Source organism: Sminthopsis crassicaudata, chromosome 4, assembly GCF_048593235.1.
Source record: "Sminthopsis crassicaudata isolate SCR6 chromosome 4, ASM4859323v1, whole genome shotgun sequence".
Classification (NCBI taxonomy): domain Eukaryota; kingdom Metazoa; phylum Chordata; class Mammalia; order Dasyuromorphia; family Dasyuridae; genus Sminthopsis; species Sminthopsis crassicaudata.
In genome coordinates, this window is record NC_133620.1 from 457,220,338 (window position 1) to 457,242,603 (window position 22,266).

General features: G+C 46.6%; 1 protein-coding gene across 1 annotated transcript in view; it reads left to right on the forward strand.

The window, feature by feature from the left end:
* ADORA2B (adenosine A2b receptor) overlaps positions 1-22,257 on the forward strand; it is a 41,334-nt gene extending 19,077 nt beyond the window's left edge. Inside the window, exon 3 of the mRNA XM_074264909.1 lies at positions 20,847-22,257. Coding sequence (XP_074121010.1) covers positions 20,847-21,510 — 664 coding nt within the window. The 3' untranslated portion in view covers positions 21,511-22,257. The remainder of the gene's footprint in view (positions 1-20,846) is intronic.
* The last annotated feature ends 9 nt before the right edge of the window (positions 22,258-22,266 follow it).

Consider the following 22,266-nt stretch of genomic DNA (forward strand, 5'->3'; position numbering starts at 1 on the left):
TCCTGAGGCAATTGGGGTTAAGTGACTTGCCCAGGGTCACACAGCTGGGAAGTGTTAAGTGTGAGGTCAGAATTGAACTCGGGTCCTCCTGACTTCAGGACTGGTGCCCTATCCACTATACCACTTAGCTGTGCCTATTTCTTTATACTTTTAAATATATATATTTTAAGTAAGACTTACAGAGGACTAAATCTAGTGATTTCTTTGGTACAGAGAATTCCCAGAGGAGGAAACTTCCCCCCATCAAAGCTGGTTGACTCTCATTCTGCTTTGTGTAGTCTTAAGAGAATTTAAGATGTCAAACCTGCCACTTAACCAGTTTAAAAAGTAATTGGAAGGGCAGCTAGAGGAAGCAGTGGACAGACGGGCCTTGAAGCCAAGAGGACCTGAATTCAAATCCAGTCTCTGATACCTAACACTTACTAGCTGAGTGACCCTGAGCAAACCTCTTAACTCCAATTGACTGGCCAAAAAAAAATAATCTACAAATAACTGGAAAATGTGTAACAAAATAAATAAAAATGCAATCTTACATAGAAAATGTAAATTTATGCAGCTGGCACGTTTCTATCTGAGTGTGACCCCTGTGGCCCAGAACACTGAAAGTGAAAAGCCTTGAAGTGGCAAGTGTCCAGGATCACGTGGCAGGCTGGGGCAGAGGTGAGATTTGACCTTGGGTCTCATGACCTCAGGACCTTGTCTCTACTATGTCACACTGCCTCTAGAATCTTTAACGGTTTTTTTTGTTTTGTTTTGTTTTCATTTTTATTTTTTAATGCAGGGGACATCTCTTTGAGTCATTTTTAAATTGTGGGTATGTTCTGAGAAACCATGAAGGATGGAGAGGTCCAATGTAGTCAGAGTTCCTGGGTTCAAGTCTTATCCCTGATGATTGCTGTCTGTGTGAGCAAGTCTCCTCACAGCCATGGGTGTTAGGTTCTATAGAATAAGGGAATTAGACTAAATTGGGGGGGAGGGTCTCTGTCTGAGTTTTAGATCTTATGTTGTTATGACTAAAGATCTGGATCAGATTCCCAGCCTCTGGTCCTCCGACACATGTTCTGTCCCGGTTCTATCCAGGCTGAGAAAGGAGTGGAGTTGGGAGGGGAGCAAAAGGTGAACTAGGGCCTGGTGGACGATGCAGAACTCCAGACCCAGAGAGGCCTGTCTGAGGCAGACAGAGTAAATAACTTGCCTGAGGTCACACTATGGCAGAACTGGAATTCAGACCCAACTCTCTTATGCCCATGTTCTTTCCTCTACTTCATTTCCTATTTTGTTCCAAAATCTCCAGGCCCTTTTTTCTCCTAGATATTTTCTCTTTCTCCAAACCCCCTAACTGCTCCTCCGTCCTAGGTGCAGCATTTAGGAGGCCTGTTTGTATATTCCAAATGTAGACCAACTGGTTTGGAACATACTACCTGAAATACTTTAGAATTGGCCCAAAATGGAATGGGAGCTAATGAGCTCCTCCTGAGGGAAGTCTGCAAGCAGAGATACAATTATCTACTAGATAAGAAGCTTGGCTTGAATTGGATGACTTCTGAGATTCTTTATGTCCATGGAAGAATTACAAGGAAGGGACAAAAGGCCGAGCCCAAGAATAGAGAGGTATAGTTTGGGGGTGACTTTAGCTGGCAGGTCTGGAGAACACTGAGCCCAGGAGTTCAAATGAGACAAAAAGGGCCTGAGTAGTAGAGGCTCTCCACAGGCCAGAGAAAACTGGAGAGACCCAAAACCACCCCCAAAAAACCCCAAACTCAGACACCTCTGTAGTTTCCTTGGGTCAAGAAATGTGGCTAAAAAGAATATTAGCTTGGTTTCCTAATAAACATCACTATGCCCCCTTTCTTTAATTTTTTTAGTTATTTTCAAAATATATGTACAATTAGTTTTCAACATTCGCCCTTGCAAAACCTTGTGTTCCAAATTTTTCCCTCCCTCCTCCTCTCTTAGAAAAGTAATCTAATATAGATTAAATATGTTCTTATACATATCTCACAATTCTCATACTGCACAAGAAAAATCAGATAAAAGAAAAAAAGAAAAAAGAAAACAAAATGCAAGCAAACAACAACAAAGAGTGAAAATGCTATGTTGTGGTCTACAATCAGTTCACAGGGTCCTCTCTCTGGGTGTAGATGGCTCTCTTCATCACTGAACAATTGGAACTGTTTTGAATCATCTCATTGTTGAAAAAAGCCACTTCCATCAGAATTGGTCATTGTATAATCTTCTTGTTGCTGTGTATAATGATCTCCTGCTTCCTGGAAGTCTCTCCAGGCCTTTCTGAAATCATCCTGCTGGTCATTTCTTATAGAACAATAATATTCCATCACATTCATATACCATAATTTATTCAGCCATTCCCCAATTGATGGGCATCCACTCAGTTTCTGGTTCCTTGCCACTACAAAAAGGGCTGCTACAAACATTTTCGCACATGTGGATCCTTTTCTATTTTTTATGATCTCTTTAGGGTACAACCCTTATAGAAACACTGCTGGATCAAAGAGTACACACAGTTTGATAGCCCTTTGAGCATAGTTCCCTATTGTTCCTCAAAATGGTTGGATCAGTTCACAACTCCACCAACAATGTATTAGTGTCCCAGTTTTCCCATATCCCCTCCAATATTTATCATCTTTCCTGTCATCTTAGCCAGGCTGAGAGGTATGTAGTGATACCTCAGAGTTGTTTTAATTTGCATTTCTCTGATCAATAGTGATTTAGAGTATTTTTTCATATGACTAGAAATGGTTTCAATTTCTTCATCTGAAAATTGTCTGTTCATATCCTTTGACCACGTATCAATTGGAGAATGGTTTGTAACTTATAAATTTGGGTCAATTCTCTATGTATTTTAGAAATGAGGCCTTTCTCAGACCCTTCGATGTAAAACTTTCCCCCAGTTTTCTGCTTCCCTTCTAACCTTGTCTACATTGGTTTTGTTTGTAGAAAATCTTTTTCATTTAATATAATCAAAATGGATTTCACAATGTATTCTTCTTTGATTATGCCCCTTTTCACAGATAGGGAAGGTAGGATTGACAAACTGGGTACTGCAACCTAGGTCTAAGGCAGAGTTGGCCAGTTAAAGGGAAGTGAAGATATTCAATTGAGTACAACAAAGTTCTGCATTTTAAAAATAATACTTAGGAAAAATAAAAATGCACAGTAGAGAAGAACAGTTGGAAGAAAGACAGAAAAACAGGGTAGCTTTGAAAAGATCTCTATTACAACTATTATGTAGTTTTTCAAAAGAAATAAACAGTGTGAAGTGGAAGTTTGTAATTTTACATTGAATCCTTTTTTATATTGTGCTATGTACATGGAAATGTTCCTTTTTGGGTTTTTTTTTTGTATTTAAGCTCAACATGAATAAATATTTTTAAAATTAAAAATACTTGACATAAAAATAGTATTTCTAATTGCATGGACCTAGAATAGGTGCTCTTCATCTTTTTTGAGCTTATAGACCCCTTCAGCAATCATTTCAGATGCATAAAAAGAAGCATAGAATTAGAAAAGAAACTGATTGTATTCAAGTACAACTTTCAAAATACACATAGATTTTTAAAGTTCACAGACCCCTGGTTAAGAATTCCTACTTGACTTGGATCTTCATGTGGTACAAACAGTACAATGAGTATTTATTAAGTGCTTTCTGTGTACCTAGGCATAGGAGAAAATACAAAGTTTAGATAAGATAGAATCCTTGCCCTCAAGGAATGTTGTATTTCCAAGTCTCCCTGATATGTCTTTGGGGTTTTCTTGACAATGAGATGAAGCATTTTGCCATTTTCTTCTCCAGTGGATTAAGACAAACAGAGGTTAAGTGACCGTAGAGTCATGATAAACATCTGAGGCTGGATTTGAACTTGAGTTTTCCTGACTCCAGGCCTGGTACTCTACCCACTGTCCTACCCAGGGAATATAAGCATGGGAACGGGGCTTTTCGTTTCCCACTGTAAGACTTCAGTTGAGTCATTTCCCCTGTATAAGCCTCAATTTCCTTTTCTGTAAAATGAGGGGGTTGGGTGAGATGGTCTATTTAAGATCCTCTTCAGCTCTAATGATCTGGGACTGAGGCTAATGAAGTGGGGAGACCTTGGAGCTTGTGATCACATAGCCCTCCAGTCTCTGCGGGAGCTCTCACTGCCAGAGCCGGAGGATGAGGATGTGGACAATTGGATTTCGACACTGTTGGCTGGCATTTTGTAATTACTCCTTGGTGCTTGGCATGGTACCAGACACTGAACAAAGCGAGCTAAGTGGGCGTGCCCGTTGGCCTCCAGGAGTTTACTAGGTTGTGAAGCCAAGAAAACTTCCAAGAGAAAATAGAATTGTCTTTAAAGCTGCATCTTTTAGGGATTTATCTTGGACCGATATCCAACTTGATGGGAGGCAGAAACCCTGAAGACTTCAAACAAAGATCAGTAATGAATACACTGCTTGGCACATGGCAGGTCCTTACCATATGCCGGATGACTGACTTCTAAAAGCTTCTTCTTCCTAAAATAATTGGGGACTTTTTTATTCTCAAATTCCCAAAAGATCAGAAGTGAAAGTGACCTTGGTCTGTCTAGTCTAACCTCCTGCTTTGACAATTAAAGAAATAGCCTCATTTAGGGAAAATATGTTACCCATTGTGAGTGTTGCTGTAGCTTCAGATATTTCATAAAACCATAGATTTTTAGTTCCAGATGGCTGAAAAAAAGGAGAGAGATTGAAGTCTGTCCCCAATGTTGGTTGAGAAAGAGGGGTCCCAGAGATGACAAGAAATCCAATATATTACTAGTGAATTTGTGAATTGTCCAACTGCTATGGAAGATAATCGTCAATTATGTGAGAAAAGTGACCAAAATGACTATATGCTTTAATCTAATAATCCCACAATTGAGCAAAAGGAGGTTAAAGGTCATAAAATAATGGACACATATGCTAAAATAGTCACAGTTCCAGTTTTTGTAGTGGTCACAGTAGGAAATAACATGAAAGAACAAACTGTTGCTCTCCAACTCATTGGAGTATTTTAGTGAAATTAAAAAAAAAATGACCAATAAGCAGAATTCAGAGAAATGTTAGAAGTTTTTACGAACTGATACACAGCAAAGAAAAGTGAGGCAATAGAATAACATACATGATGATCACAATTATGTAAGTGAAAGCAATTTTCAATGGTATCGGCACTTGTTAAATGCAGTGATCAAGCTTGGAGTCAGGGGATTGATGATAAAATCCCCTTGCCTCCTTTCAGTAGAAAGATGAGGGTTTAATGGAATTTGCATGTGCTATCAGATGTAGGTTTTTACTTAACTACCTTTCTGTTTCAGGAATTTTCTATAGGAGTGGGATTTGGAAAGTTAAGAATAGCTTACATAATAAGTTTATAAAGAGTGCTTTAAAATACAGCACATATAAAAGATCAAGTCCTCACCCATGCCCATTTTACAGATGAGAAAACTGAGACAGGCTAAGTGAATTGCCCGGGGATACATAGCTAGCAAGAGTCTGGAGAGATATGAATCCAAGTCTTCCAGTTCCATATCTAGTCTTCTTTCCACTGCATTGATTTTTATACTGTCTCAACTATTCCATCATCTCCCCCTAGACCACAGGAATACATGGTTGGCTGGATCATACTTTTGTTATTATTTTTCAGTCAAGTCAAACTCTTTGTGACTCTATTTAGGGTTTTCTTGGCAAAGATCTGGGAGCATTTTACTATTTTCCTCTTCAGCTCATTTTATAGATGAGAGAACTGAGGCAAATGGGGTGAAGTGAAATGATTTGTCCAGGGTCATCTAAGTGCTGAGGCTATATTTGAACTCAGGAAGATGAGCCTTTCTGACTCATCATACTTACCCCGGCTCTTATTTAATATGTCCGCCCAGAATCCTCCTATGTTAATTTAATTTCTCAAATAAAGTGCTCTACTGAGAAGAGAGACTGCCTCTGATAAAGTCGGGAATAAGATTTTGAGTTCCCCTCTACTCTGTATGTGTCTTTTATATACCTATTTAATAGCTAAAAATAGCTAGCATTTATGTAGAGCTTGTGAGCCAGGCACTGTGCCAAGTATTTTTACAATTATTACCTTACTTGATGCTCACAACAGCCGTGCTATTATTATCCTCATTTTACAGATGAGAAAACTGAGGCAAACAGGAGAAATACTTACCCGGCCACACAGCTGGTGTCTAAGTCTAGCTTTGAATTCAAGTCTTCCTGATTCCCAGCCCAAAGCTCTCTTCATTGCCCCACTTAGTGAACCCATGTTTATATGCAAGTTGTTTCCCCAGTGAGACTGCAAGCTCCTTGAGCCCAGGGATTGATTTTTTTTTTTTTAATCTTTTTTGGTATCTAGCTCAGAGAAAGTACTTAACCAACTCCGGTTGCTTGATTTGGGGGTAACAGGAGCCAGTGTTTCCAAATCCTGATCGCTTCTATCTGAATAAGCATTTGGGTTTCAGAACGATGGTGCTGGAGGAGCAACCCGCCTCCATCTAAATTCCCCTCAAATTCCCCTATTTTGTGAGCATAATTTTATGTGTTGTATTGCAGGAGCCACTAGGTGGCTCCACTGGGGATAGAGCTCTATCAGGAAGACTCATTCTCATGAGTTCAGATCTGGCCTTAGATGCTTCTTAGCTGAGCTACCCTGCGCAAGTCACTTAACCCTGTTTGCCTCCGTTGTCTCTTTTGTAAGATGAGCTGGAGAAGTTTATGGCAAATTACTGCATTGTCCTGCCAAGAAAACCCCAAATGGGGTCATGAAGAGCTGGATACAACTGAAAAAGAATTGAACAACAAGTAAAAAAAAAATTGTCATTTAGAATCTTAGTCAATATTAGCTGATTAAATAAATGGATGTTTGGCTGGTGGATGGATGAGACCACCCAATTGAGAATGGAATTTGTTTGGTCTGTCCGTCACCCATGTGGCATCCTGATTGGCTGCTCAAGGTGGGATGGCAGGAAGGGCCCTAGGGCGCCATCTGAGCGATGCTTCAAGGGCTTTTTGCTTCTCCTCTGACAATGTCACCCCAGCTCCCAGACCAACTATATTTAGCTGTCCTTGAGAATAGGCTTTTGGCAGAGAGGGCCGAGTTGTTTTTAGGGATTATAAAAGTAAACTTATGTTCACCTTCAGGCGAGAGCCTGCCATCCTCTTCCCTTCCCCAGGTTGAACAGAGGTTACCTAAAGTTTTTGCCATTACGTGTGAAGCAGAGACAGATGGCTGGACTGGGCCCCGGGGGTTCTAGCGGAGCAGCTGCCGGTTACATCAGCGGTTCCTTCTAGACCCAGCCCAATCTAGCCGATTCCTCCCCTTCTCAAGGACAACTGGACTTGGAGTTGTGGCCCAGTGGGGGAGAAAGACTGCTGGATTTGGAGACACAGGACCAGGGTTCAAATCTTTGATCTGTCACCGACTGCCTGTGTAACCTTATTCATAATAGCATGTAATATTTCACAATAACAGCATAATAATGATAGCTCACATTGGCTTAGCACTTAAACTGTATTCCAGGCACTGTGCCGAGTGCTTTGCCATCATTATCACCCTTGGCCCTCATAACAATCCAGAGAAGTAGGGGCTAATTTGAAATTCCCCCTTTACAGAAGAGAAAATTGAGGCACACAAGTGAAGTCACCCAGCTAGTAAGTGTCTGGGCCTAGATTTCAATTCAGGTCTTCCTGACTCCAGGCCTGCCTAGCTACTCCTTTAATACATTAGGATCTCAGTCTCCTCAACTATAAAGTGGGTAGGTGGGAAACTTAGACTAGATAGCTCCTGAGCTCCCTTGAAGTTCTGGATCTATCTTCCTATAAGCCTCTTACCCTCTCTAGGGCCAGTTTCTGCATCTGAAGGGGTTAATGAAAGGTAAATTAAGACAGATCCGATGGTCTCTCAGGCCCCTTCCAACTATGATTCTTTGATTTTTCTCCCCATATAAGTTGTAGAAAAGGTACTGATCTGCATTGGCAGAGGGACTGTCTTCATCTGGGAATTCTCTTTAATCAATGAAATCATGAGCCTGTTCTCTATTCCCTATCCCTTATCTGTTACTCAAGAGATAGTGAGACCCCCATCGGGAGAAGTCTCCCGGTGGAAGCTAGCTCTCCTAGGGATGCTGAGAAGGGGATTCCAGGCCAAGTTCCATTTGGACAACCGTTGAGTTCCGATCAGAGATTCCATGCCTGCTCTCCACCATCACGCTGGAAAGCTGGGGCAGAGTTCTTAGTACAATCGGTCAGTCAGCAAGCATTTATTAAACACTTATTGTATACCAGGCACGTGCTAGGCTCTGAAGGAACAAACAAAGCAAACAGGAGTTCTTGCTTGGCCTCAAGGGAGCGCCAGTCTCATGCTGAGTTTAATTCTACACTAGCTGCAGCCAGTTGGGACCATATCTTGTTTCATAGTTTGAAATTTTGGTGTGCTTCGTGGGGACACTGTGGGGTAGAATATAGAAAGCTGGGCTTGTTGTCAGGAAGACCGGGGTTCCAATCCTGCCTTTGATGACTAGAAGTTGTGTGATCTTAATAACATCTGAGACTCAGTTTCCTCATCTGTAAAATGGAGATCATCACGAGGTCCTTTGCATTTATGGTGCATGCAAAATGTTGAGCAAATTTGTCGATAGAAACGTCAACTGCTATTATTATTATTAATTCTTTGGCTTAACAGTGGTCTAGCACCCTCCAAAGGTACCGTCACATTGGGGATTCTGGTGTCCCCCGGCGCTGATGAATGTGACGCTTTTGTCAAGAGCGCATGTCAACCCCACGAGGGCAGGCGATTCACATTTTCCCCTCTGACCCTCCCTGGGTTAGGGTTCCACTGCGGGGAAGGTGGGGGCAGGGTGTCCAGAAGCATCCTTGGCGAGAACCCCTCCGTCTCCTTCCACAGACGAGAGCCGGGGAGCTCCCAGACAAGCAGCATTTGTCTGGACACGCGTGTTTACTAACAGAGTCGGTCACAAACAGGGCCTGGGTGCAGCCGGGATCGCGCTGCCGCCCAACAGTTAGTGGTTTGTAGAGGGCCTTTCGGAGACAAGCAGAATATTTACCGTCCCTGGGCCGGGCCTGCCGCTGGCTGTTAGGATTAATTGAAGGATGGCTACCGTGGGGGGAGATTCAGCCTCAGAGGCAACACAAACAAGAAAGCAGCTTTGTGGGTGATGGAGGGCGTAAGGTGTGGAGTGGGGGGGGAGGGAACACAAGGGCAGGAACCTCTTGCAAAGAGGCTTCTTCCTGGTCCTCGTGCTTGTTAACACTCTCCTGGTAAAATGGATGGATTTGACTACGTTTCACTGGATCTCTCTCCGTGCCCGTGAGGGTAGGGATGAGCTCCATTTTTTATCTTCGTGTCCCCTGAGCCTAGGACTGTGCCTGGACCCTTATAAATGTTCCTAGGTGGGGGTGAGCTCCTCCCTTAAGAGCTATCTTCCTTATTGAGGGTGGGAGGTGGGCATTAGAACTCTCGCTTGCTTGGTTTTTGTATTCTGAATGCTTAGCACCATGCCTGGAATGCGTTCGCACTTTTTGTGATCCCATTTGGGGTTTTCTTGGCAGAGATACTGAAGGGTTTGCCATTTCCTTTCCCAGTTCATTTTACAAATGAAGAAACTGAGGCAAACAGAATTAAGTGACTTGCCCAGTCTGAACAAGTATCTGAAGCAGGATTTGAACTCATGACCACAGGTCCCATAGTCTATCACTGTCCTGCCTGGCACAAAGTAAAAGCTTAAAAAATATTCTTATTCCATCTTCTCCCTCCTTTGTCTCTCTTTACCCTCGCTGTCTACATATGTTTGCCTGGTTGGCTCTGAGATTGGGGACTGGTCACATGGTCATGGACTTCCAAAGTCGTCATCCAGCAAAAATCCGTATTAACAAGAATGACCAACAGTCGGGGTCCTTGGCTCAATTGAATGTTAAGTAGAGCCCCCCTTTTCATTGACAGTGTTTCTAAAAATATCTGTGGAGGGGCAGCTAGGGGGCGCAATAGATAGATCACCAGCTCTGAAGTCAGAAGGAGCTGAGTTCAAATCTAACCTCAGACACTTAACACTTCTTGGCTGTGTGACCCTGAGCAAGTCACTTAACCCCAATTGCCTCAGGAGAAAAAAATTGTGGCCACTCCAGAGCCCAGTGAAAGTGTTGGAAGGAAGGTCGGCAAGCTGAATAGCCTCTATCTCTCCCAGGGGCTGGATCTGGCTCACCCCAGACTGGACCTGCCTGTGTCCTTCAGATCAGTGCCAACAGTCACCTGTTTTCTCATCACTGACTTCTTTCCTCTGGGAGACAGAATTCAATAACACTTGTGTGGGCTTTTCCATCATTAGCCATTGGGATTTGGCCTGAGACGGCTCTGGGTTTCTGAAATGAGGGCTGTAGTCTTTGCAGGGAGAGGCTGGAGGCAGGGAGGCTGAGGAAAGTGGTTGTTATTGTAATCCAGTGGCCGCTGGTAAAAGTCTCAAACTGCGGGGAACGAGGGGGAAGATGCCGATCCCATAGAGATGGAGTCTATACTGACTTGTGAAGTCTACACAAGGGCTGGAGCCCAGATCTCCTGGGTTTCTTCCGATACTCCATTCCCACTGGCCATTATGTTGGGTCTGAGGGGGTAACAGTAGGATACAATGGACCTTCTACTTCATAAATTCTGCCGGAGCCGCTGGCTTAGCTTTGCTTGGAGCCCAGGGTCACTCTGGCTAAGCCCCGGCCAGACGCAGGCAGGAGTGTGGCCCCACCTCCGGCCAGAGCTGACCGCTGCACGGTGACCCCAGCAGGTCAGAGGCCGTGAGCTCGGAGCGCCTGTTCTCTGTGCCAAGAAGAGGATGGAGGCCCCAGTGACGCAATGCGGCTATTGATGGATCCGTGCTGACAGCCTAGGAATGACCCACAGGGAAGGGACGAGGCGAGCGGGTGTCCTTGGCGCGGTCACGTGTGGCGGCGGGCAGGCTCGGCCACTTGCCGGTTGGATTCTGGAGAATATCCCACGCCAAGTGAAAGCTCATCCTTGAAGAGCATCCTCTGGGCCCAGTTCTCCCACGGCTCCTTCGTGTCCTCCTCCACTCGTGGAAGGGCACCCTGCCCGACCTCCCCCCGGGACAGACTTTGCCGGCATGGTCACAGAATGGTTGATGTAGACCGGCCCTGCATGGGGCTTGGTGGACACCAGGTCCAGCCTTCCCACTGTGAGATTCCCACTGAATGGAATCATTTTCTGTTTCTGGTGGGAAGGGACCAGAACATCCTGCCCAGAGACTGGCTGCACTTTAGGTGTCTTGTGGAAGAGGGATGAGCCTGAAGGGAAAACTAGGAGCAACGGTGGAGGTCAGGGAGAACCTTCCCAATGACTGGAGCCACCCAGAAGTAAGGAGGTGGAATCTCCTGGGAGGGCCAGGTGGTGCCGTAGCATAGAGCACTGGGGCTCGAGTCAGGAAGGCGAGGGTTCGAGTCCAGCCTCAGGCACTTCCAACTGTGTGTCCCTGAGCAAGTCGCTTAATCCACTCTGCCTCAGTTTCTTCGCCTGTCAGATGAGCTGGAGAAAGAAATGACAAATCCCTCCAGTATATTTGCCAAGAAAACCCCAAGTGGGGTCCCAAAGTCGGACACGACTGAAAGTGACCGAAGCTTCTCTTGGGAGGTTGTCGGGCAGAAGTGGGATGAAGACTATGGGGAACAAGGGGAGAGCTTAGACTGGACGCAAGCCCGAGTCAGAACCGTGAGATTTGGCTTCGAGAAGGCCTTGTCAGAGCAGGCCCCAAAAGGAGGAGAATGGGGCCTGAAGGAAAGCGGCTGTTCAGCTCAAATCCCGGGGGAGAGACTTTGGAGGGGCCTCGTCCTTGGTCCTCCACCACTGGCTGCAAAACGGCCCACTGGTTTTCTTCACTAAGGTTACGAGAATAAAAGGAAGTAATTCTAATTCAGCCTGCTTCAAGAGGCCATTCACGGGGCAATGGGGAGAGCCGAGTGCCCGGGCTGGCTCTGGCACCATCTCGGTGCATCCCTCAGCAACTCCCAGCCTTCCTCTGAGCTGCGGAATGAGAAGGGAGGTCGGACTGAGAGTTCTGCCCCTTTTAGCTCTGGCATTCTGGGAGAAGGCGCCCGCCAGATTGCATAATGGGCCCTTTTTTCTATCTCTCTGCCCCCCCCCATACCATTAGCTAGAGCAGCAATCCTAAAGCAGATCCTCAAATCAACTTTTTTTAAAAGACAGATTCAAGGGAGGAAAAGAGGGAGGGGAGAGAGACAGAGACACAGAGAGAGAGATGGGGAGACAGACACAGAGAGATGAGAAAAAGGGAAAGAGAGAGACACAGACAGAGACGAGAGAGAGAGAGAGAAGGAGAGATAATAGAGAGATAGAAAGAGAGATGAGAGAGGGGGAGAGACAGAGACAGAGAACTGACTTGTGACATCCCCAATGGTGGCCGTTGCACAAAGAAACTGGGGGGGGGGGGGCCCTGGACTGCTACCTCGTGGGGCTCCTGCGGGGCTTTTTACCAGGGCACACTTAGCCCCCTTACAGGAGCAGCAGGGGGCCGTCCTCGAGTGGGTTCATGGAATGAACTCCCCATCCCAGACCATGGAGCTGTTTGCCTTTTGAGTCCAGTGTCTGCTGGGATGTTTCTGCCCTCCTGGGCCTGCCCCGCTCTTTGGGGAGGCAGCCGACGCGCCCTCCGCAGGCACCTGGAACACGTTCAGAAGCCCCCTGCATGGGTGAGGGTCACTGGGTAAGGCGATATGGCTCTTGGGGCCGTCCACCTCCAGGGCCAGCGACCTGCCAAGCAGGCGCCGCGTCTCTTCGCTGCCTCTTCCTGCTGTGTCTCTCTTGGATGATTGTGATAGAATGAAGAAAAATAAAAGGAAAGAACTAAAAATACAAACTCCCCACAAACAGATACAGCATGTGCTCTCGGAGAGGGGCCCCGCTGAGCCTGGCTCGCTCCCACTGCCTTTGAATCGGTGACCCGGGTGTAGAAACGAGGGTGTAAACAGAGTGAGCTGGGTTTGGCTTGTGCAGATAGAAATACACGGAAAATAAGGATGGCCGGGGAGGGTCCAGCAGTGGGGGGCGGGGGCTGGCATGGGGGGCCTGTCTCAGGGAGCGTGCCCAGGGCTGGCCAAAGTCTGCTCCTCAGTATCCTCCAGGGGACCCATGGCCCCCTGACCATCGGGGTCTCTGACAAGGCTGTGAAACCATCTATAGGAAACCCTGAATCCTGCTGCAATCAGTGACACTTCCAAGCCCAGCGTACTCTGCCCCTCCCACTAATAATAGTTACAATAATAATAATGCTCTTGCTCCCTCACATTTACTCAGTGCTTACCATGTGCCAGGCTTTATAATTATTACCTCAGTTTATCCTCATAGCAGCCCTGGGAGGTAGGTGCTATTATTATGCCCATTCTTCTGAGAGGGAAACTGAGTCTGAGCAAAGTGCCTTGCTCGGGGTCCCACAGCTGAACTCCACCTTCAGCATTCCATCCTTCCTGCCCAGATATGGTGCCGGACTCCCTTCCTTAGGAACTAATCCTTTTAAAATTCCTCATCCACTATCCCGGCTAGGGCCGGACTCGGCCAGGAAGACAAGTTCAAATACTGCCTCTTATTAGCCGTGTGACCCAGGATAAGCCATTCTCGGCCAATTCCCCAGGATTCCCAGGGCTTTGTGTTTCCTTTAAAGGTCATTCCAAATTTCTGAGCTTATCTGAGTGTTCTTCACACGGTCCATAACCACAGGAGCCTAGAACTTTTATTTTTGCTATTTGTGTTTGTCTTCTGATTCCTCCGCCCCCACCTTTGATCACTCAGCCTCAGCTCCTGTCATTCATGTGCTTCTCCTTCCAGTGGTCTCCACGAGACAGCATTTAAAAGGGTTCTGGGGGTTCTGGACCCAAACTTCCTATTTAGACTAATTTGGTCGAGTGGAAGGGGTATCTGTGGACCTGGATTCAAAGCCTTTCTGATCCTGAGTTAATCGCTGAATGTTTCTAGGTGTCTGTTTTCTCATCTGTAAAGTGGGAAGTGTTGGAACAATCCCACTGGGGGCCCTTTCCTGTTTTAAATCTGACCCAGCTCCTTGTTTGTGGAATCGATTGGACTGGATTTTGGTGTTTCCTGGACTTCAGAGTTCTGGTGATTCTGTGGTTGCAGGAGGCCATCCCAGGAGATCTTTGCAGAGCCTCAGACCTCAGCCTGGCCGTCAGCCTGTGGTGTAGTGGGAAGGGCACTGGCCTGTGGAGTCAGGCTTCCAGTCCTAGTCAGGCCTTTTGCTTTCTGAGGGATTGTGGACAAATAGGTTCTTCTTTTGTAAAATAATTCCGGGTCTGAGCCAGCTCTGAATGAATGGAATCATAGCCCTGGTTTGGTGGGTGCCTCCAGTGGATTGGCTTTGGCCTCTACCCTCCTTCCATCTGCCTTAAAATGGCACTGGCCTCCCAGCTGTCCCATGAGCAAGACTTTTCTCTGGCTGGCCGTTCCCATCTCGGATCCCTCTTCTTCCTTAATTCTGCCTACTGATGTCCCTGGCTTCCCTTAAATCCCGGTGGAAATCCTTCCTTTGGGAGGCCTTTCCCAGCTCCTTTTAAGTCCAGCGCCTTTCCTCTTGTTATTTCCTATTCCTCCTGCATATAGTTTACTCTGTATATATCTCCTCCAGGAGACTGTCTTTTACCTTTTTTTGTATCCCTCATTAAGCACAGTCCTGTCCCATAGTAAGTGCTTAATAAAAGTTTGCCGATTGGTTGACTGATGGGACCCTATTAGTAGAGCCAGGAAGCCATCTTTCCTAACTCCCCATTTTCCAGATGAAGAAACTGACGTCCAGAGAGGTTGAGTTATGTCCTGGGTCACAAAGATTATCCCATCGAGGGTGGAATTTGAACAGAGACCCCTAGATCTCAGAGCCACTACTCTATCCCTTGTTCCCCACCACTACTTCCTAAACCAAGGCCCCCCATTTACAATTTGACATCATTTTCTCTCTTAATTTGAGTCAGTGGGATTCATGATTTAATCCTGAATACAGTTTCATATGTGACCTTTTGAGTGACCAAGAAAGATTTTCTTTTCTGCCATTAGAAGCCGACAGTGACTCCCTGGGAAAATACCGTAATGTCTGAGACATTGTAGAGTGCGGGTCTGGTCCAGAAGAAGTCCCAGGCCATTGTAGTTTGTGCTGCATTCTCCCTTCCTACTATGGGCCCTTCCTTGGGTGGACCAGTGCTGGGTCAGGGATTGATCTGGGACCCCCTGGCTCCAGAGAGTCTCACCGAGACTGTTAGAAGGAAGCGTCCTGGGCAGGGGATGCCTTGGTAACTCTGGGTTCTCGGTAACAGTGTCATTCCCTGGCTCTCTCTTCTTGGCCTACCTTCTTCCCGTGACACACTCTAGAGTAGAGCTTCTAACTCCTATTTCTACCTGGCCATCAGATCTCTGAGCTAGATGGGACCCCAAAGAACCACATCTGGTCCTGTTCATTATCTGACGGGTGAGGAAACAGGATCACCGGGGAATAGAGTGACTGCTTGGGGGCACCAGGTGCCAAGAGACGGGATTGGAACCTAGGTCTTGGCTGCTCATTTTTGTATTGCATTGCCCTTGGGAGTGAGTTTACAGTGGAAGAAAATCCTAATTCAGAACTATGGAGCTGTCTCATGGCCATGACAATTGCTGTAGCTACAGGATTGGGCCTGGAGTCAGGAATACCTGAGTTCAAATGTAGCCTCAGATACTTACTCGCTGTGGGACCCTGGCAAGTCATTTCCCCTTGTGTGCCTCAGTGAACCCATTTGTCATAGCAGCTGGAGTAGGAAAGGGTAAATCACTCTAGTGTCTTTGCTAAGAAAACCCCAAGTGGGGTCACAGAGAGTCAGAACCATGGAAGTGACCAAACAGGGACCAAGCAGTGGGAAAAGCCCAGCTTAAAGACACTTAAGGGTTGAACGTTTAATGTTTAACATCTCGGTGGGACTGTGGTAAAGTAGATGAAGAGCGGGGAGAGGGAAGGCCTCTGAACTGGGGCAGAACTCCCAACGACTTCCCTAAATCTGGCCCCAAGCATGGCAGCCCCTCATTGCATGTTAACCTCTGCCCCGGGGGTTGCGTCCCCACTTTCAATACTGTCTTTTGCCACAGAGAAATCATCCCTCCTTCCTGGAGTTCACTTTCATCTTCTATTAAAAAAAAATAGGAGATTGGATTAATGTTCTTGAGCTGCCTTCCAGTCACCATGATTCACTCAATTAACACTTATGTGCCAGGAACTGTGTTAGATCACTGGGGATATAAGAAGCAAAAGTCGTCCCTGCCCTCCAGGAGCTTACAAGTGGAGACAAGGTACAACAAATCTATACAGAGCAAGCCCTATTCAGGAGAAATAGGAAATAATTAACAGAGGGAAGGCACTAGCAGGAAGAGAGATTAAGGAGGACTTCCTATGGGAGGTGGAGTTTTAGTTGGGACGTAAAGGAAGCCAGAGAGATCCACAGCTGGAAGGGAGGAGGAAAACCCTTCCAGTTGGGGGTGGGAAGGGCACAGACGGAGAAAATGCCAGTAGCAACCAAGTGGAGTGTTTTGTTCTTGGAACAACCCCAAGGAGGGGAGCAAGGTGTAAGGAGGGGCCCAGCTTACATGAGGCTTTGAATGCCAAGCAGAACATTTCATACTGGAGGCAATAGGGAGCCACTGATGTTTATGGATTCAAGGGGTGATGTAGTCAGACCTGCACTTTAGGAAAGTCACTTTAGTGACTGATGGAGTGGGGAGAGACCCAAGACAGGCAGAATTATACATATAATACTGTACTATATATATAATACTGTATTATATATACATATGTATAGATATATGTATGTATGTGTATATATGTATGTATATATATCCAGGCATGAGGTGATAAGGGTCTGCCCTAGAGAGGGGAAGGAGGAATACCTGAGAGATGCTTGCAGAGGTGACATCGCCAGTCTTGGACGTCACTAGCTTGGGCATGGGAACTGAGAGATGGAATCCAGGAGGACTCCAAGGTTGCGAGCCTGGAGAATGGGGAGGAAGGTTGCCCTCTGTAGTAAAAAGAGGAAGAAGGGGAAATAACGAGTTCTCTTTTGGTTATATTGGGTGCAAGATGTAGACATTTAGTTTAGGGCAGCTAGATGGCCCAGTGGATACAGCACCGGCCCTGGAGTCTGAAGGTGTCTGAAAGGCAGTTAGAGATGCAAGATCGGAAGTCAACAGAAAGTCCAAGGGGAGAAAATATTAATTTGAGAGGCATTAGAGGTAATTAACTCCATGGGAGCTGATAAGATCATACATAAGAGAAAGGAGAGGGGTCTTGATCAGAAGACTGATCAAAGGAGATCGAGAAGGAGCAGTCAGAGAGATAGGAGGGGAGCCAAGGGGGGGAAGAGACAGAGGAGGAAAGGAAGGAGGGAATTATGGAAAAGAGTGACTAAGTGAGAAGTCGAGGGGAATGAGGCTAGAGACAAGAACTTGGTAATTCAAAGATCGGTACCCGGAGAGCTGGGAGGAATAAGCTTGGAGCCTGGAGGGTAAAGGGTTAAGCAAAGAGTGGCTAGGGGAGAATGCAGAGGGATGGGATTTATCGAGAACCTGCCGAAGGCTTTTAGGTCCTCCCAGGAGTCCCTTCTCCACTCCTGCTCTTCCTTCTCTTAATTGACCCCGCAAGCCCATTGTTTGGTGGCCTCCCAGGGGAGGGCCAGGCCCGTGTCAGGTGTGAGAAGATTCCTTCAGTTAGGTTTATAACTTCTGGCAAAGGATTGCACCTGTCAGCACTCTGGCAATCATTGACCCAAGACAACCCTCAGCTCAGAAAGTCCACAGGGGTCAGTCCAGTGGGTCCAGATCTCTTAGAACAGAGACGGACTCCGAATAAGCTTCAGCGATACTCTACTAGTTGGGTGGCCCCCACAAGTCGGTTCACTCCGTGGTTCTTTACTGTAAAATGGGCCTGATTATAATAGTCTCTGTCCCGAATTCACATTACATTTACTTTGTACTTATTCTCTACATGGTATTTCCTCTGGTAAAATGTAAACTCCTCAAGGGCAGGGACTGTCTTTGTATCCTCAGCACTTAGCACAGTGCCTGGCGCATAGTAGATGATTAATAAATGCTTGTTGACTGATTAGTGTCAAATGCCTCCTTTTCCCAACTAAAATATAAGCTCTTAGAGGGCAGGGACTGATGTTTGATAGATGGCTTAATTTTCCAATCCATTCTATTTCACAATAGAATGGAAACTCTTTGAGGACAGGGACTATTTTAATTTTTGTCTTTGACACACAGATGCTTAATCACTGTTTTTTTTGGTTTTTTTTTTTTTTTTTTTTTTTTTTTATTTCAAAGCAGTTTTATTCAAAATCTTCCTGTCTGGAAAAACAAGATATGACACAGAATCTGCCCGTGTTCTAATAACTTACGTTATTATGTCCTTTCTACCTATAACTTGCAATGGCGCAGCTAGAGCCTTCTTGCCTCAGAGCAGACCTTTTTAAGTTTCTGCTTTTCTGTGTCCCAGATGCCCCTCACTTATCTAGAAGAACCAAGATACACACAGAAACGCCCCATGGTCAAGCTGAGTCATTGTTTTATGGGGGTGGGGCTTGAAGGCAGTAAAGTAATCCTGATGCTGACAAGCAGGGGGAACACGAGCCCCCCCTTTTCTTGGGAGCTCCCTGGGAGTCAAGGACCCCAAACCTCTTTAAAAGAATAAAGAGTATCGAGGGCATGGGCAGCTCCTTCAGGCTTCTGTCATTTTTTGAAATTTAATTTTTAAAATAAACAAGCTTTTATTTCCTCTCTCCCACTCACCACCAGTAAAAAAGAAAAATCCTGGTAATAAACATAGTCAAAGAAAAACAAATTCATGTATTGGCTCTATTAAAAAAAAAAAAAGGCTCATTCTTCACCCCGAGTTCTTCCCCTTTATGGTTTCAGCATCAACTTTTGTACTGAGGCACCTCTGTGTCCTACTGCCAGGGGTCACCCTGCCCAAGTCACCTGTGCCCCAAGACCAGGAATCAGCACCTGGGGAGAGTGGGACTGGTGGGTTAATCTGGTGGGTTATTCTCTTCCTCTTGGGCTTCTGAACCCATCGTGGGAATTGTTTCTCTTGGGAAAAGATAGCAGCTTGATCATTTTATTGGACATTTTCTTGGGGGGGGGGGTAAGAAAGCACATGGGTAGGGGCCGCCGGGGATGAGCCACTGCTCATCACAGAGACCCGACTCATTCTCATTATGTAACCAGAACAGCTCATCCCATTTTTTCCCTTTGTTGCTTTTCTGGCCTTGATTATTTCTGTACTGATTCCTCAAGTTAATGAGCCCCTCTGAGTAAAGAAAATGGCTCAGAACATGGGTGAGGCGGCCAGGAAGCGACCCACTTTTCAGTACTGGAACCAGGAGGAGGAGTTTAATAAAAATTCAGAGGTTGGGTTCTCTCAATGTGACGGCCTTTGGGTAGAGATAATTGGGGGGGGGTTTCCTCAGGCTCATCAATCAGGAGGCTCATGGATCACAGCTCCAGAGCCATTTAGTCCAACTCTTCCATTTCCTAGATGAGAAACTGATGCCCACAGAGGCCAGGTCCTTTATGGGTTGAAACACAGAGCTGGAGCTGGGGCTCCGAGGCCATTCAGTTCAGCCTTCCATTTCTTTTGTCAGACAATTGGGTTTAAATGACTTACCCAGGATCACACAGCTATTTAAAGGTCTGAGGGTCCTCCTACACTTCCCAGATGCCTCCCTTTCTTCCATATCACAGATGTGGAAACTGAGGCTGGGGAGAGGTCAGTGCAGCAAAGTTTTCCAGTGTCTGTCCTGGGTACTTTGGTGGGTACCAGGGACACTGGTGAATATGCAGCTCTTCGAGAGGCCTCCTATGGGCTGTAGGTGGGGCAGGGAAGCCTGTGTGATGTGCATGGGAAGGTCACCAGTTTGCAAGCAATTCTGATACCTGTTGTTTGGGTGGCCTAGGAGGCAGGGGCCCATCTTCTGGGCACCGGAAATGCCCCAAAGGAAGATCATCTTCAGGTAGCTGGGCTGGGGCGGAGTGGACAGAGCCCAGGCCTCCGAGTCAGAAAGGCTCGAGTTCGAGACCCATTTCTGACCGATACTGGCTGTGTGAGCTTGGGCGAGACCCTTGTTCTCCAGGAATCTCTGCAAGACCTCTGAGTGGAAGGTGGCGATGGGCATTAGCGGAGGGAATTTCTTCCCCTGGAAGTTCCTACCAGTGCAATCCCAGGGTCAGTGTCTGTCCTTATTTAGCTGGGCTCTCCCTGAAGAGCCGCCCTTTTCATCCAAGACACGGACTGTTCTTTGATCACCATTAGCCAAGAGTGGCGCTGTTAACTTTATATTCATTAGAGAAAGGAAACTCCTGGGTCTGGAAGCCCATGAGGGAGGAAATGAGAATTTATATGGCACTTGCTATGTGTCAGACAATGTGGTGAGTGCTATACAATTATTCTCTCCCACTGATGGTGTGATAACACACCAGTGGGAGGGAGGTGCTATTGTAATTACTCCCATTTTACAGGGGGGACAACTGAAGCACACAGCCACTGAGTGTCTGAAGCTGGATTTGAATTCAGGGCTTCCTGATTCCAGACTCAGATCTCTATCCACCATTCTACCAGGGGGACGGTGCTGAAGATCATTTTGTGTTAAAAATAAAAAATAAATCAACCCAAAAAAGGGAGATAATGGTATTAGTTATTAGAAACCAAATGTAATGGGTATGTGTATGTATGTGTGTATATATATATGTACACATATATATAAATTTTTTTTTTTTTTTGCAACAGGTACAAGAGTTTAGTTACCGGGACACGGGCCAGAGGGGTGATTGCCGTGCTCTGGATCCTTGCTTTTGGCATTGGCCTGACCCCCCTCATGGGATGGAATAATAAGGACGACGCCCTCACCCACAACTGCACCAATGGAACCGGGGAGGAGAAGTGCTGCTCTGTGAAATGTCTCTTTGAGAACGTGGTCACCATGCCTTATATGGTCTACTTTAACTTCTTCGGCTGTGTCCTACCCCCGCTGCTCATCATGCTGGCCATCTACATCAAGATCTTCCTGGTGGCCTGCCACCAGCTGCGGCGCATGGAGCTCATGGACCACTCGCGGACCACCTTGCAGCGGGAGATCCATGCGGCCAAGTCCCTGGCGATGATTGTGGGCATCTTCGCTCTGTGCTGGCTGCCTGTGCACGCCACCAACTGCCTCACCCTCTTCAATAAAGACTTTGCCAAGACCAAACCCAAGGAGCTGATGCACACGGTCATCCTGCTATCGCACGCCAATTCCGTGGTCAACCCCATCATCTACGCCTATCGGATACGGGACTTCCGCTACACGTTCCGCAAGCTCATCTCGAGGTACATCCTCTGTCAGACGGATGACCTTCCCAAGAGCGGCAACGGACAGTCGGGGATGATGCAGACCCTGGACGCGGACGTATGACCCTGCATGGCCCAAGACCAGCACGGCGGTGAGCGCCTGGTCTTCCTCCAAGTTCGAATGGACGATGATCCGTGACAAATGGAAAGGGACCTTTGTGGTACCCGGTCCTGCTGCTGGTCCCACGTGGACTGGACGGCGAGGCTAGGGACTCCTGGGGGAGCTCGACAAGCTCTCGGCCGAGACTGGCCTGTGGCTGCTGACGTGCTGAGTGCTCCTTTCTAACAGGAAAGGATTCCAGCCGCTGTCACTGTGAAATCCCCCACTCAGCAGGGGCATTTCCCCGAGGCGATGGGACAACCTAAGAAACAGGTTGGCTCTTCCCACAGATAGGAAGCTGCTCCCCCTGGAAGTGGCCAGAACAACACTACATACAGGCCTGAGGACGGCCGGGCTTGGGAGGGAAGCTTGTCCAAGCTCGCCACCTAGTGATTTCACACCAGAGAGAGTGGGTCTTCTCCCTTTCTCTTGCAAGGACTGCTGGGGCCAACATCAGTGGAGAAGGAGCCGTCCCCCCCGACTTTCCTTTTTCTGGGGTGCCGGGGTTGCCCGCTTGGCCTTGGAAGGGAAGAGGAAGGTTCTGGTCCTCCCCGCCCCGTGGAAGCAAGCCTACCCAAGCACGGGGCAAAGAAATGGCTGAGCTCAGACTGAGATTTTCACCTCATTTGCAGTGTATGTGTCCAGATGTAGTATTAGCTCAAAACTGAAAATAATTTAAGTGAATTAAAAATAAAGCTTTTTTTTTTTTTTTTTTTTTTT